The following is a 17,299-nucleotide window of genomic DNA, read 5'->3' on the forward strand; positions in this document are numbered from 1 at the left end:
AGGGCTGGCGCCATGCATCCGGCAATTCCATATTTCATACTGATCGACAAATGACCAACTAGTAGCGTTTATTGACAGTCAAGTATGCAGAAGGGAGAAATAATGGTAATGAATATCGTAAAAACGTCGAAAAATTGTCACTTTTGCGTAAATTTCGTGGAATATCGAGACTTGTTGCAAATTTCGCTAATTCGACAGAATTTCGCGTTTAATCGTTAGCGTTATATGGCTTAACAAATAGTGAAAAAATATATATTTTACGTACCCAACATTTTTATACAAAACTGATAACATTTCACGTTTTCACGTGACACCAAAAATTCGTGTCTCTAGTCTGAAATTTGTGTTAGCTGAAAGGTTGAAGCCAATCGAAATTCACCGTCGGATGGCAGTGCAGTATTGTGAAAGTCATTTGAGTCGAATACAAGCGTAATACGCTTTTTTTTTTTTTTTTTTTTTTTTTTTTTTTTTTTTTTTTTTTTTTTTTGTGCCTACTCTCGGAATATTTTTCTCGGTAATTGCACGGACAGAGCGTCCTGGGCGTGGCGAATCTTCAACACTTGTTACACCCCGTTTGAATTTATGTACCCACTCGTACACTGTTTTTCGATGCGTTTTCGCTAAGAAATTCTCAAAACATCTTTATGAATAAAAGGGTCTCAAGACGGAAATTTTATCTAAGATTAAGTTTTACTCAAAACATGTTTTATTCAAGACAAGTTCTTGAATCGACATCATTATGATACGGCGTTAAGGAACTAGTAATAACGTGTTTCTTAGCCAAGGAACGCTTAAATATATTTATAAAGATAAAATAAGTCGGCAGAATCGCCATATAATGGATTTTAGGGTATTTTAAGAACAAGAAAAATGTACTATTTTTACAAAAATATAGAAAGAAGAATCAATAAGACACATCTCACCTCCTCGGTAATATATTATTAGGATATATGTGGTGGTTGTCTGTTTGCACTGAACAGTTATTCAGTATAGGTGCGCTTGATACGTGAAGATTGAATTACAGAAATGCAGTTGAAATTTCATTTTTCGAGCATTGAATAAGATCGTGTAATTTTGTGTTGTCTATACTTTTCTATCTTTGGGTAGACTAGGCAGTTGTAATGAAAAACAACTATCTCTTCTTGTATATATGACCATTTTTGACTAAGATATTGGTTTTTCATGTAAACAATTTATAGCAGTATCAAATCGATATTGAAAATGCTTCATTTTTCGTATAGAAAGACTTTGAATCTATAGCAATAGTCAACCAAATACTTGACACATGACGAGCTTCTAATTTAACTTGCGAAGTTCTTGTGCTTAACATGACTTATCCATCATCTTCTCTTTATTTAGACACTTGTTCTAACATACTGCAAAACCTAGCTGAACAAATTGAAAACATAACAATAAATCCATATACTTCATCTCTACAGATTCCAAATGATCTGAGTCATTACGAGTAATCATATCTGTTGTGTAGACTCTACTGTTTCTTGTTGTTGTTGCTGTTATATTTTTACCGATTTTTTTTATATATAAATGTACAGGGAATTAAGAAATATATCAAATGAATTATCACCAAATGATGAGGAAACACAAGTTGCAGCAAAGAAATGTTAATATATAAATAGATTTTCCTCAGGGAGAATATTGTTATGAGCAACTCTGATAGGTACATGTAATAAATTCCGATTCAAAAATAATGATCTTCTAAAAGTGATTTGCAAAGCGAATCTTAAAGAAGGGATATTATTAACGTCCATCATAGGAATTAAGCCAGTTTTGAATAGATAAAAGCTTCTTCCTGAGCGAAAATAAATATCAAAATAAATAAATAAATAAATAAATAAAATTGTAAAGCGACTATTTAGGAATGTGTATGCTCACGCGCATCTCAGATAAATATGTATATTTTCTATCGTTCATTTTGCTTAATGATATATCTACTACATTTATATTAAAAATCATATGTGAATTCTATAATATTCTGTTCTATTTTCGTTTGTAGAAAGACAATCCACGTATACCTTTCCCTCCATAACCATTTTTGTTGTAATTTTTATTCTACAGTAGTTCTGTTTATGCTGTGTGTTCCATCTAATATACGTACAATGCAATCATACATCTTAAAATAACATTTGTCAACCTCAGCAGTCAATCTATTCTATTGAAACCACATCTACACCTCAACTCAGGCCAATTTACGATAATATCTACATTGAAAATGAATAATATGAAACTATACCAAATTATTTTCTTGATATTTCTTTACGTGTACATAGGCTGAGTTACATTATTGCATATTTCCAGTAATGTTTCTGTAAAGTTCCATATGAGTCGAAACAATTGCGTTGTGTCTAGTCAGTTGGTTACTATTGGACTCGAAAACATGCTCCATGACTTTTAAATATAAAATATCAGCCATGAACTTTCAGCAAAGTTACTTAACTGAAGACTATGTTATGTATGTATATATCTCAGATACATATCTACGTACATACAACAGAACGACAAACGAGTAAATTATTTGGAAATCCTGTTAAGAGTTAATTAGAGGACTCAATTAGGCGTTAGTTTGAGGGCTGAACACCACCTATTACTAAAGGAGGAAACACCCGCCGTATCCAGAGGTCAGGGAACTGGAACTAGTCACCAGATGAATTCAACAGTGTTTGACCCCCTCTCCCCAAATATGAGTAAAAATGTGGAAAGAATAGTGTTTTCCAAAATAAATTAACTCGGAAAGTTCATGGCTGACCACTCATATGTGTGTTGTGAATCTTGTTCTTAATGAATCTGTTTTCAGTGATCTGGTTCTTAACTGTAGTGTTTGTGTCTGTTTTATATTCTGTTTTTTATATTCTTATTACACTCAATACAGTGCAAATGACAGAAAAAAATCGCGCATAGAAACCTCTGTGTACTAACCTACTTTTACATTATTGGTGTGGTGATTGGTTTGTATTCGTGGACACTTATACGACTTCGCAAGCAACGTGCGATATCAAATTCGCTAGTTTGCTTGTAAAAGTTCTTAAGGCTGACTTAAATTAAGACAATGTGTTTGTTTGCAACAAATTCCATTTACATAATATTATTTCCGATCTATATGAATATTTCCTTTTTTCTCTCTCCCATAAACATACATGCAATATGGTGTCAAACTCTCTATTATATTCCAGAAAGTATGTTGTAACTGCTTGTGTTTGGTTTCAGGTGCTTCGTAACTTTCACTCAGTTTCGTCTTTTTCCTCTCCCTTGTTACTTTTAGTTTCGGCGATAGGAAATGCTGACATCCGCCCAGAGGGAAATGTACTGTACCATGATAGAAATTTAGTCAGGGGAAAATAACGATTCATTTGATACTCTTCTTTTAGTTTTGAAAATTAATTGCGATCATTCACTGGTGCTTTAGGTCAGTCGTATAGCTTCTTAAAACCATGGAAGCTCAAACACATACACACAAGTTCTTTATTCACATAACATTTTTTTCTTTAGTATGGAAATAAGTCCATACATAAGACTTTACTGAGTTGGAGAATGAAATGGTCTATTTGTAAATAACAAAACTAGGAAACAGTTGTGCAATTAACTGGAAGATTAACATTGGGCAATTGATACAGAAAGAGAGGATTCGTGGGCCGGCAAGTGTGAAAATTGAGAAAGTCTTGTTTAAATCATGATAGAAGAAACGTCATTACTATCGCCAATAGATTTATCTTATGACAGTTGTGAGTAAAATTTTCCCATTGGTTAGCAACGATGCACTAGAGTTTTATAAGGGGCCGCGGTGGCTCGGTGGTAGAGCGTTCACCTCTGATGCATGGGGTCGCGAATTCAAACCCTGCTCCCGCCAAATGAACTTTGTGGTGGAGGAACACCGTGTGCGTGGGTTTCTTTGGGATTCTCCCGTTTCCTCCTACTTTCTTCATTCCACCATTTCATTCATTTCTCATCATCACCGTCTCCTTTAGCCTAGCCGGCATAACCATGGGACGCAAAACTCAAATTTCATTTTTTTTTTTCGAGTTTTATAAATCTAACTCATAATTTCGATTGCCACCTACACATCATAACAACATATCTGTAGCCTGGGTATGTACTATTTTAGAGTATTACGAAATTTCAACAGCAGGTTAGAATATTAGATAAATCTAATTCTTTATTTTATTTGCCTATATTTGGAGCTCAACATACATATTCTATGGTATTGATTTTGATAAATCTTATAAATCTAAGTGTGCGTAACCTATAGTTCCATAATGAGAAATTATATATCAAAATTTATGAGCTACGGAGGGTCATGTTGCAATATCATACCTCATTTAATGTCTTGTGTAGTGATAGATTTTTGTTTCCAGTTCGGGGGTTATTTTCCAGGATTTCGCGACCACATTTAATTAATTAAAACTGGTAAACGAGAACCTTAGAGCATTTTTCATATGTATTTCTGTTGTTTTCATGCCCTTCTTCTCAAATATTTAGTGACTGCTCGGTGTTCAAAATTTATCATTTTGCAAACTAAATATGCGTAACTGCCCAACAACAGTTAACGATAATTTCAGCTCTTGTTGATAGATCCGGACAATAATACAAGTAGTCATAACGGAAAATAGAACATAACAATACCGTACAAACTCTGGTTGAAGTAGTACTGTCGTCTGTGCTCATTCAGAGAAAATTTTAAACGGCCATAATAAATTACCACCGTACAGGGTGACCGAGAAATGTGCGAGGGGAAAGAGTGCGTTTAAATTCAGGCTAGTTCCATATCTCATATAGCCTTGGTGCTGAAAAGGCATGATGGCTAAACTTCAATAAGCAATCAAACCAAATAAGAAATGAGTCATTAAAATGATAGTTCAAATAGGTTTACAAAGATCTGGTATAGATTATAAAGCATGCGAAATTCTGCTATCAAAAGTTTCGTAAACTTGATTTCTTTAAACGAATGAATATAGAAGTAGGAGAGAGAAGAAATATCATGACTAATATCGTCTATAGTTGAGTTCGTCTATATGCTACAAAAGATAATCACATTCATGAAATTAACTTGCATCCCATTATTTTCCTAACTGACTTGCAGAATTGATTCCAAATTCTACATGCTTAAATTGTTATTACTAAAAAGGAAGAACTATTAACATTTTCATATTACTGATCAACCTTTTTCCACGAAAAGTTTGGCTGGATCGAATTTTGCAAGTGTTGAGTTGAGTTGATTTTGAGTTTAACGTCCCGTTCAGCAGCGAGGCTATATGAGACGTGGACCTACTGATTAACGTGGAATCCGAACCACATGAAAATTTTGCAAGTGTGATTTCCCGTGTATGCATTCAGTCATGTTTTAATACGTCTATTATTAATTGAAATTGTCTATTACGATTTTAAATGATATATTTTCGGAATTCAATGATATTGTCTTAACATGTTCAGGTCCTGAGCTCATGAATGATGTATATATATATATATATATATATGTCTCCCTTACGTTTTCTCTACATTCTTTATATTTACTGTATGCTCAGAGTATATCGTTATGAACTTTTAAATTCTTGTGTTTCAGTGTGAGGAACTGCTTGATTGCCTTGGTGTTACTTGTGTGCATAGTGCAGGGGAGGCTGAAGCATTGTGTGCTAAGCTGAACGAAGAAGGCGTAAGTAGAAGATTGAAATGCAATAATACAAATTATATTAATGTGTGTGAATATCGTATCTACTGTCTTTTTTACAATATATGGTCACAAAATAAAGAACTGGAAAGTAAGTGGAGTTTAACTTGTTAAGAAACTTTGGCTTATAGTTCATACACTCCTCTTTACTGTGCATTTTATGGGGACGTTAATCCGAAAGTAACATGAATGGAAAAGTGGAGAACTACCGGATCACAGAAACCAGACGTAATAATGAAAGCTGTCGAATCTCCATCCAATGGATCTTGTAACATGTGATTGGCCAGATACCTTTCAGATTGACTACAGTATCACAATTTGTTAACAATAATAGTATGAAGTAACGTGTCTCGCTCATTATTTAAAGATTCTTCTTTGGATACTGATAATCAGTTTAATCTCAATCAGGGAGTGATAAAATGCAGAGTGCTAACCAAAAAAAAGTGTATAATAGGTGTCCGTCTGTAATCACTTGAAGAAAGATACTTCGACTCTTTGTTCAGTAGAAGTTTAAGCAAATAATGAAATGTAATTGTTAGTTGGTTAGGTACTTTTTTGTATGGTAGTAAAAACTTCTTTATAATAAGATGTTCCTTATTCAACTGTAATGCATCCATGTACATTAAGAAAACTATATTACTGAATCTACATTAGCAAGGATTGTGTTTAGTTTATGCTAGGGCAGTTTGGAAGTTGTATCTTACGGCTCTCTTACTGTAATATAATCCACTTACCTATTCCCAAAAGAGGTCTTTTAGAATTTCTTACGATTTCGGTAATTTTTGATATTCACAAATTGGTCATGAGCAATTTTGTGTTGTTTAACATAAGTATTAATACACATAACTGCCAAATTAATTGTCTTTTCGTGAGCTAATAGGTAGAAAAAAAAATCATTTTTACTATATCAAAGTTTCCTACCCTATGTCTTGGCCATTCGGGAAATTTATGTGTGTTTCACCATATTATCATTCTGCAACTATTCCCAACTTTACCCGAAAATAATTGAACTCTCCACCGTAAAGTTCTCCGTTCCGATTCCTTGTTCAAATATCATCTCAGAAGGGAAGGCCACGAACTGGCTCCGCTGAGATCCGAATGGAACAATTGTGTTTGCATTTGATATGTTATAACTAGACGAATCCCAAAGTTATACGTGCCACCGGTCAGGATATTGTGAGTTAGAATATATTTTGTAATGTAAAAGCTATTAGCTGGCACAATATTTTGAACCGAGTCATTTGTGCGGAAACGGCTGGATAGTTGAAGAAATCGACGAACACGTATCCCATCATTTTCAAGGGCACACTTTTTGGGGTAAAGAAAGTTTGTCCCAGGCTTCCAGACAGGGTCCAACTCAAAAGTTTCAAATTTAAGGGGGGAAGTTAAGTAGCCCATCGTTTACTGATCACCATAGTGAGAAACGGAGGTAGAAAGCGAGAAGCAGGTTTCTGATTTGGATTCAGCATCACAAGAATAAGTTCATCTCTGACTTTGCTCCTCTATTGCAATCGGAAGTAGTAGAAATCTATTGTTAGTTCCGATTCTGATATTCATTTCAATAAAGTGGAAACAGTAATTGGTGGTGATCTTTTTATTATTATTATTATTATTATTATTATTATTATTATTATTATTATTATTATTATTATTATTACTTTACATGGATATCCGAAGAAAAGATTTCATCTCACTTTTATTCTTCTACCGAAATTGACAATAGTAAGATCGAGTAAAATTTCCGGATTTAATACATATTCTTATAGTAAGAGAGAGATGGAGAAACTGTATTTGATTTAGATTTAGTGTCAGATAAGAGTTCGTTGTCTCGCATTATCGCTGTATTGCGTCCGGTAGTTGTAAATCTACTACTTCGGGTTTTAATATTGAATTGTCATAGTTTGGAAGTCTACTGTAGTTTCACAAATGCAAAACGAAACTCACTTGCTTAATAGTATTGATCATTGTTATGTTTTTCTTTTTTAGCTGGTTGATGGTTGTATAACGCAAGATGGTGACTGTTTTCTCTATGGTGCTCAAGTTGTTTATCGCAATTTTTCCATTGATTCCAAGAGTTTTAGTATGGATGAATACAAATTGTGTGAAATAAAGAAGAAACTCAATTTAACTCGCGATAAATTGGTCTGTTTGGCTATATTGCTCGGCTGTGATTATTACAAAGGTGTTCCTGGGGTTGGAAAAGTTTCAGCTCTTCAGTTTGTTTCGAGGTTTTCGGAAGGTGAAGTTCTCAACAGGTAAGTTTCGTTCAAATTATTCGTTCTATTTGTTTGCTCTTATTTCTTTAAGTCTCGAATGAACGGTGGTATTGTATTGACTTACATATCGACTGTGACACTGAGGAAAGACGATGATACATCATTGTGATAACAAAACGATAATTCATTATCTAAGATTATAGGTTCCAGGTATGATGCTGCTCTCGTGCAAGAAAATTATAAGCAGAATATATAGAAACTAATCCGTTTCCATTTTAATAAATTGGAAATTGTTGTTTACTTAAGCTCTTCCACTCCGCACTCATCGATCATGTCCAGTATGGTGGTTACCGGTATGAATCATTGCACTACTTTTCAGTTCAACTTCAGCAGACTTCTTTATAGCTGTACCAAGGTTATATTTTTCCACTCCTGCTTCTATACTTTCTACCTTTTATTTACCCTGCAAGGTGAGTGTAATAAAAGACATCGTTTGAGAAGTTCCAAAAGCACAGAAATCCATGAGACTAACGTCTGGACTAAAGCGGAATATTCTAGAATGAGACTGCTTCTTTGCTAGGTTGGATTGAAGTTGAGCGTTCCTTTCAGCACTGAGGGTATATGAGACTTTTACCTACAGCTTAACGTGGGATCCAAACCATCGACTTGGAGAACCTGAAAAAAAAAAAAAAAAAATCAGTTTACTCGTAAAAAGCCGTGGAAAAGTCAGGAAATTTCACGAAAAGTTGAAAAAGCCTGGAAAAGTCACGATAATTTTAAATACGAATTTTTAATTCCTTTAACTCACTTTCTTTTTGCCTTACCAGGCTTTTGGTAGGAATATTGTATAAAATTAATTAGTTGTTTTTCAACTCTCTCTATATGCACACACATAATATACATATATCCTGGTGGCAGAAACTATAGTTGTTTTTTACATTATATGTAGACCTGACATTCCTGGAAAAGTCAAGGAATGTGTGCTTGCCAAATAGGTGGGAACCCTGCATGAGCGTGCGCGTGCATTAACCATAGAGCCACGAGGGAGCTTTCAAACGTAGTAGCATGGACAAACTACATGATACTACCAGGGTCGATTGATTTATCGGTTAATTTAAAAAAAATAAAAATTCAGTGATTCAAATCAAATTTATCATGCTTAAAAGGAGTATACATTATTTCGTGCCATTTTTGAATACTAGTCAAAAATGTCTGAAACTAACATCTTAATCCGTATTGTATGATGGTAGGATCTTAATAATGCAAGTTGAAACAAATTATCTAACTTTTTAGAGTGAAAGTTGTGGCCCATGAATTTTTGACAATATAGGTACTTCATTTATCATTTCATGTTATAAGGAGGAGAAAGCTTGAATCCATTTAACATTCAATACTCACAATATTTAGTTGAGAAATTTACATATCGTGGTAATACATAACAATCTTTGTACCGTAATTGAAATACACACACACACACACACATATATATATATATATATTAGGGTGGTCCTTATTTATATGGGCAAAAATAAATTTACGAATTTCCTTGGACTCACCCCCTAAAATGGTTCCATATGGGACAAAATTAAGCCAGGAGAAAAATTAGATCCATTGAATAATTTTAAATGGTGCCCCAAACGACCTAAAATTTTGAATGCGTTTACAATACATAGTTCGTCGACAGCGTCACAAACTGTCGTATCTCAGTTTTCTAAACTTTTCAGGAGAGCGATTTTTAGGTTTTCACACAACTTTGAACAGCCATAACTCAAAATCTATTTTACCGAAAGAAGTGAAAATTTACCAAGTTATAACTTAAATCATAAGAAATCAGTGTAGAAAGTTTTATGAAATTTGCCTGTAAAACCTTGTGGAAAATTTGGCGGGAAAAAGATACGACAGTTTGTGACGATGGTAATCCTCTCTTGTATGAAAGATACGACGCATATTTTTTATACTGAGAACTACATTAATAGATGAACAATCGGAATATATTACAGTTTTATTGAAAAAACTTCGTGCTTATTACACAAAATAATTTAAAAAATGCTTCCTGAGATTCTTGAGGGTGAAACGAAATTCCTGAGAACACACAAGAAACACAACATTAAGAGCGTACTAACCATAACATAATATAATGCTATCAAGTTGTCATTGCCAGAATATACCAGGGAAGCAAGAAAGTTCGTGCGCTTTTATACTATGAAAGAAAACTATCAATTACAGGGTTTTAGCGGTTTATTTATTCGGCAAAATAGCCTTCATTTGCTTTTACAATCTTCTCCCAGCGCTCAACAAGCTTATAAATGTCAGGTTTGTAGAATATTTGTTCCCGAGACTCGAAAAACTCAGCAATTACATTTTTGACGTCTTGTTCAGTCTTGAACCGCCTGCCACGCATAAAGTAGTCCATGGCCAAGAATAAATGGTAATCCGAAGGGGCGACATCTGGGGAGTAGGAAGGATGAGGTAGAAGCTCCCAACCAAGTTCTGAGATTACCTCCAGAGTCTGTTTTGCGGTGTGAGGGCGCGCGTTGTCCTGGTGATAGAGCACACCTCTTCTGTTCACTATTGCTGGCTGTTTCTGGGTCAGTTTGGTGGCTACCGTTCTCATTTGTGATGAGTACACATCTTTGATAATTGTCTTACCACGTTCCAAGAATTCGTAGTGCACGATACCGTTTGTAGTCCACCAAACACAGAGCAAAACCTTGCGTTGATGGATGTTCGGTTTTGCAGTCAAAGGCTTCGGATTATTCGGTGATAGCCAATGGTATGTCAGTTTTTTATTGTCATACATGACCCACTTCTCGTCACAAGTTAATATACGGTCCAAAATTGGACAGATTTTGTATCTCGTCAACAAAGATGAACAGATATTCAGTCTTAGAACTTGGCTCGTAGCGGTCAGCTGATGAGGGACCAACTGACCCAGTTTCCAGGTCTTCCCCAACTGATGCAGACTTACCCGAATGGTTTCCCTGCTTACCTCGAATCGGTGAGCAAGTTCCTCACGTATTTGACTGCAATCATCTTCAATAGTGGCCTTCAGGTGGTCCATCCACTGATCCACTGATTTAGGCTTCCCAGAGCGAGGCTTATCTTGCAAGGTCTCGTCACCAGTTGAAAAGGTCTGGAACCATTTCTGTGCTGTACGTTTACTTATTACACCCTCTCCGAGCGCAACACATATTTTTCTAGCTGCTTCTGCACCATTTGTCCCCAATTTAAACTAGTAAAGCAAACAAGCTCTAAAAACTTCATTTGACACTGACATGATCACGAGCACTTTTTACACACCACAATAACAAATGCGTTGTTATATTCACCGTGGCTGATGCGTCAATGAATAAGCTTTCCCAAACAGCCAAAACTTTCATGCTACGGTGACAGATGTCGCCGCAGCAGCCAAATGGACGCGGGAGTGGTTCAAAAGCGCACAAACTTTCTTGCTTCCCTGGTAAAAATCTTGCAAAGTAATTTGCAAATTGCATGCTTTGATATTGCACTTGCAAGGATGGCTAATGTGGTAAGTTTCTGTAAAATTGAACATGTTCAGGGTTTCGAATGATTGGAGTTGGGCCCGGACACAATGATAACGAGTCCTCGTACTTCTCTGGAGATAATTTTTGACAAGTCTGCAAAGTAGGAACTTCTATCTGGTGGATTCAATCTGCGTTCTTTTCAGGGAAATAGTTCTGTAAGTGTCCTCAAAATGACTTGTCTTAAACTGAATGCAGTTTGGATAGTCTTTGTTCACTTTCACTTCGCGCATTTCCGTCCAATTGATTGGATCTCCATTTTCATCACGTCTAACTGACAGAATACAAAGACATTGGGACAGAGATCTAGTCTCGTACATCGCTTCTGTCAACACAATGAACGGTATATGGGTTCTTTTTCCTTGCCAGTTTAACAATCGTTCAAGTTGCGAGGGTACAAAATTACTGCCACAGTGCTTAATAGATGTGCTTATAGCACTGTGGACTGAATCTCCCTCATTTTGTCCATGCCGAGATTCAAAGAATCGGAGAGAAATTTCTCTGATGTTCTTACGTGTTTGCACCGCATACTCCATCATAGCAACCAACCTGAACTCATACTAGATCCATTCTGTATTTCTCTAACTCATTCGTTACGGATTTTAAGGCGCCTGCCCTATAAAGACTTCTAATATTCCATGTTCCAAATCTCATGTCCATTTTGTTTTGCTGAGGTCGTGCCAAGTTATCAGTCCTGGTCCCAGGGTTCTGTGAATGTTTCTGAATGTGAATGTTGTTAGCCTCACCCAAACCCCCAAGTTGGAGGGCCACTCCTTGTCTGCCCGCGACTGCTTATTCACTATCTTCGCAGCTAACCTCTATATCTAAAGGCCTTCTCCTCGATCCGCAACCTGAGTACGCCCTATGCCGTGCAAATATATATGTATACAGCCCCGCATTGATCAAGTATAACATTCTAGCTTATAAGTTTATTTGCTTCGGCTGTTCCGAGCTTAAAATATAAGTAAAAAGACATTAAGAACAAATAATAAAGAAACTAAGTCTACCTGATGGATAACAATAAGAAATGATATAGAAAGCAATGAATTTATTAGTACGGAACTGTATATCCACTTTTGGGCCACTTTGTATATATAAACAAATTAATTTGAATATAGACGTATCTGTCCAGTTGGAAAAGATTTGTTGCTCACAAACTGTCGTAACTCAAGATACGACTGTTTGTGAAAATGGTTTATATGCTTCGTCTTAAGATACGACACAGTGACGTCATCACCACCGTCAAAACAACGCACATTACAGATGTGTCGTTTTGGGAAATTGTAGAAGTCAGTGTATACAACCACATAGTAAAATATCTCAATTTTCGATTTTTTTGAGATACGACACTTTGTGACGCTGTCGACGGTATATGGGGAAAAGCTGGAATAAAGTCTTGTAATTTACAAACGGCTTAAGGGAATGGAAAGATATCTTGGATAATGGAACTAGAGGAAATGGCCAACCTAATTTTGTATAGTGTTATTATGGCGGCCATCTTGAAGTCCGCCATCTTGAATTCAGGTCAAAATTTTCAAATAGGAAGAGGGTCATGTTACATATCATTTTGAGGTGGCGTTTTCCCAGAAGCACAAATTTCGTATTATTTTCAAGCTACCAATAATCTTGTAAGAGCTATTACGTCTGAAAAACGAAATGCTTCGATGTAGTGCTATTTTATTGTAGTTATGGACCACAGATTTATAAGAATTTTGGAAGTATTTTACATAAACTGGAAACAAACTGCTAGAGAAAGTTAAATCTTTGTTTCCCCATGAACTACCAATAAGTTTTTCCATCAAGATGATTCATAGACCATTATGAGGAAAAAGAAAAAATATAACATGGAAGAAATTGAAATATCCCTTATTTATGTAGTAATGTAGCTTTGAGGTAAGTTTTCAATAGGTTTGAATCTTATATACTACACAGTTCACTTTTGTCACATCTAGGAAAAGATTATCTATGAGAATTCATTATGTGCAAAATAAACTTTTTCAGATACTCATTTTTCGTAAAAACGATGTTGTAATCTTCTGTTAGTTTCACTCCCCTTTCTGCTGCATCGTTTATTACGGAGATGAATTTAACCATTGTCTTTCCTTGAAGATAGTCATTGTTATCTGACCATGAAATCGGATCACACTCAAGAAACCCTTTGGGTATTTTAAATCTCATGAGAAAAAATTGTTTGTTGTATCAAAATCACTGATTTCTCTTTTCGCAAGAATTTTTATGATATTATCCTTGCGTCAAGCATCTTTGCTGCTTCACAGTCTCTCTTCAAGTACCAGAGATGCCGAGAAAATTTAGAAAGAGCCACTTCAGATAATTCATTATCTATTTGCCTATAACTGTACAAAGCTTTCAAAAATTGCAGGTCTTGTAATGGTGAATGGGATACTTCATCACATTTAAATCAAACTTGGACATACAGTCGTATCAGAAAAATTCATGCATTCCGAAGACCCGTTTCAATTTGCTTCGTTTAACGAAAATGTTGGCGAAAGAGAAATATTTTTAAACAGTATATTGCTTTTCCCATCTACCTTGCATGGTGATGTGCTCCAGGCAAACGAAAAAAAAAAAAAAAACTCTTCGAGGAGGTATGCCATCCAAGAATGTCAGTTCTAAAAATTTACTGTAACCTTCTCTGCGGTGTCCTGCTTCTACAAGTTTGATAGCAAAATTCAATACTTCATTTCTTACATCTGAAATGTTGTCCCTTACGTCATTATCATCATCAATTCTGGAATAAAGTTAGTACAATCTATTTTAGACCAATCGTTCTGAAAATGCTTAAATAGGGGAACGTCCGGTCCAGATGCAAACGAAACACAACACTTGTCAAATACACATTTTAAAACCAATTCATAAATGTAGTGTCTACAAAGAAGGTATAGAAGATCATTTTGGAGCATCTGCTCTAGCAGAATGAAAGCACCGTTCACATGATACATATTGCAGGGAATAGTGTGACAAAAAACTGCCTGCACGAACTTTACCAAGTTCCATTCTTCAAGCTAATGAACTGTAGTAGAAATAATATGTTCGTTCTCCTGTTCATGATGACAAACTGAGAACACCAATTAGCCTCTCATGAGCATCTCCTGTAATAAATGTTGATAACCCGTCGATAGTCTCTCTACCAGTCAGATTCGGCAGTAGTTTTCCGTCTCATTGCACAACTAACGCACTTGATGCACTCCGAAATTGTTTTTGTGGTCTTATGCAACTTCGCTACGGATTTTCTCTCAGCATCGATGCATATTTATTACTAGTTCCTTTACATTATGGCCTAATGTTTCTGCCGTCGCTGTCAGAATATGTATCCTCGTTCTATCAGTGGACTTGTATTGATCAAGAGCAGCAACCTGTCTTGGAGTTTTAAAATTAGTTTTTCCCCTTTTACATCTCTTACAGGGTCCGGGCGCACACAGGCACATATTTACATTTTATCTTACATACTCAACTGGGTTTTCCTCTTCATTTCTTGAAATGCTTACCTCCGTGTATTTTGGTGTAAAATTCATACAAATCATTTTCAGAAGTGCATTTTTCTTTTGCGTTCTTCTTTCTAATGAAGCCGCGCATATCCCTCTTGTTCTTTTCGAGCCGAACTCATGTCTTTACATTTAGTTGTGTAAGAGTTATTACTTGTGAAAAAGAGAAATATTTTCATAAGTAATAATTCTTAGACGACTAAAGCTATCTTTAAAATAGTGCCAGATTTGTGTTTCTGGTAAAAAGGCCCCTCAAAACGATATGTCACATGACCCTCTTCCTATTTGAAAATTTTGATCTAAATCCAATATGGCGGACTTCAAGATGGCCGCTGTGACAATACTATACAACATTAGGTGTGTTTCTCCCTCTAGTTCCATTAGAGGTATTTTTGCGTTCCCTTAAGCCGTTTCTAAATTACAAGATTTTATTCCAGATTTTTCCCATATATTATGTTTTGTAATCGGATTCAAAATTTTAGGTCGCTTGGGGCACCATTTAATATTATTAAATGGAGTTAATTTTTCTCCTTCCTTAATTTAGTCCCATATGGAACCATTTTAGGGGGTGAGTCCAAAGAAATTAGGAAATCAAAAATTAAGGACCACCCTAATATATATATATATATATATATATATATATATATATATATATATATATATATATATATATATATATATATATATATATCTCGAGCTGAACGATTTGAAATCAATTTCTCAACACATTTGGTTCGGGCTGGGATTTTGTCATGTCTTTTTTATAAATGTATATCTTAACAAGGGAACGATGTGTAAAATGTGTTCCAAAAATAGAGTATCACAAGTTCCTCATGTTCGGAAGCTGAATTTTCGCTTATATACTCTTCATGAGAAATAAGTAGACATGTACCCTACGTTTTGAAAAAATTCTACTTTCGTAGGTGATTGGGGAAGGCAATTTCTATAATATTTTTGTTAATATATTAAAATAACGTCGCCGTTCCTTCTCATCATCACGGGAAAGCAGCTAAATTGTTTGAAATTAATATTTGAACATAGTATCTGACCCGAGCTGGGTTTTTATTATGTCATTTTCAGTGAAATGCGTATCCTAAGGGTTGAAAGAGAATTAAACAGGTACAGTATTTCACGATCGTGTCATGCTACGAAGATGGAACTCGGCATATAACGTCTTCATCGAACATAAGTTATTACGTACATCAAAAGCAACCATTAAAAAATCAACCGTTAAAGTGAACTTTTTAAAAACTTAGTTGGCACTCGAAATGACCTGGGTGTTTATTATTAGTCCTGTACTTTGATTGAAATGCGTTTCCTAAGGATAAAACAGATGTGCTAAATTTTTCGAAAACGATAATGGCTGCAACATTAGAAGTTTGGGTCAAACTGTATTTTTATTATTTCATTTCGATTCAATATGCGTCCCAAGGGGATAGAAAATGGGATTCATTTAAAATATTTGCCGTAAACCTACTTTTCCCGTGCTAAAAACGGACATCTCAGTTAGTTGTTAAAAAGATAGAAATTAAAATGAAAAAAATATTTAATAAACATTGTTGATTAGAAACACCTCACTATTAAAATACCTTCTATTGTGTCGTTACCTTTTTCATACTGACGGCAGATAACTTGAAATGAAATATTTATATTTATGTAGAATGCATGCTGATATACAAGTTTATCTTGAGTAACTTTACTGTTTTAAAGCAAAATATACTGATATTCCATTCATGACTCGAAAGTTATAAAGAAAGAAGTTTGAAATATTGTATTCAATTTTTAAACTAAAACATTTCAAAACGGCTATATACTCGCTGTAGCGCGGCGCAAGACTTTTGCAGTTTGCAAAATGGTAACATATTCTACACTGCATATTTTGTTTTTGTTTACTGATTAAGATCCTTTAAAAGAAGACTTAAGATTACCATACTTTATGTTTCTGTCTTCCAATCATTGTGAATTGAATTCGCAAGATCACGGCGCCCGCGCTCGCCCATAGGTGTTGGTGAGCATTATAGTACTGCTATTTAATGACTATCACGCGTGAATATTATCTTGCTGGAAACAATTTAAATATCGGGAAATTCCTGATTTTTCTTTTATTCTATGATAATAAAGAAACATGAATTCCTTATAGTGTACCAATGAAAAAAGAATATCGTTTAAATTTTATTCCTTTTAAAAAATTGAGTACAATTGGTTTAAACAAGGAAAAAATCGAATTAAATCCAAAAAATAAAGAAAAATTATTTTGTTTTAATCATGATTTGTTTTCAACCCTGGCTACTTCCAGTTGCAGCTGCCATGTGTGAATAGAAAGCCAGTAATGTTTCGGCCGTCTGACGTGAAGCTTTGTTC

The 17,299-nt window shown here is 35.0% G+C and overlaps 1 protein-coding gene across 6 annotated transcripts in view; it reads left to right on the forward strand.

The window, feature by feature from the left end:
* Positions 1-17,299, forward strand: part of LOC145693431 (flap endonuclease GEN-like) — an 81,837-nt gene that overhangs the window by 29,660 nt on the left and 34,878 nt on the right. For all 6 annotated transcript variants that reach the window (XM_081769421.1, XM_081769420.1, XM_081769419.1 and 3 more), the window contains exons 4-5: positions 5,573-5,662; positions 7,664-7,932. In XM_081769421.1, coding sequence (XP_081625547.1) covers positions 5,573-5,662; positions 7,664-7,932 — 359 coding nt within the window. The remainder of the gene's footprint in view (positions 1-5,572; positions 5,663-7,663; positions 7,933-17,299) is intronic.

This window comes from Thermobia domestica, chromosome 8, assembly GCF_964235325.1.
Source record: "Thermobia domestica chromosome 8, izTheDome1.hap1.1, whole genome shotgun sequence".
NCBI classification, from domain to species: domain Eukaryota; kingdom Metazoa; phylum Arthropoda; class Insecta; order Zygentoma; family Lepismatidae; genus Thermobia; species Thermobia domestica.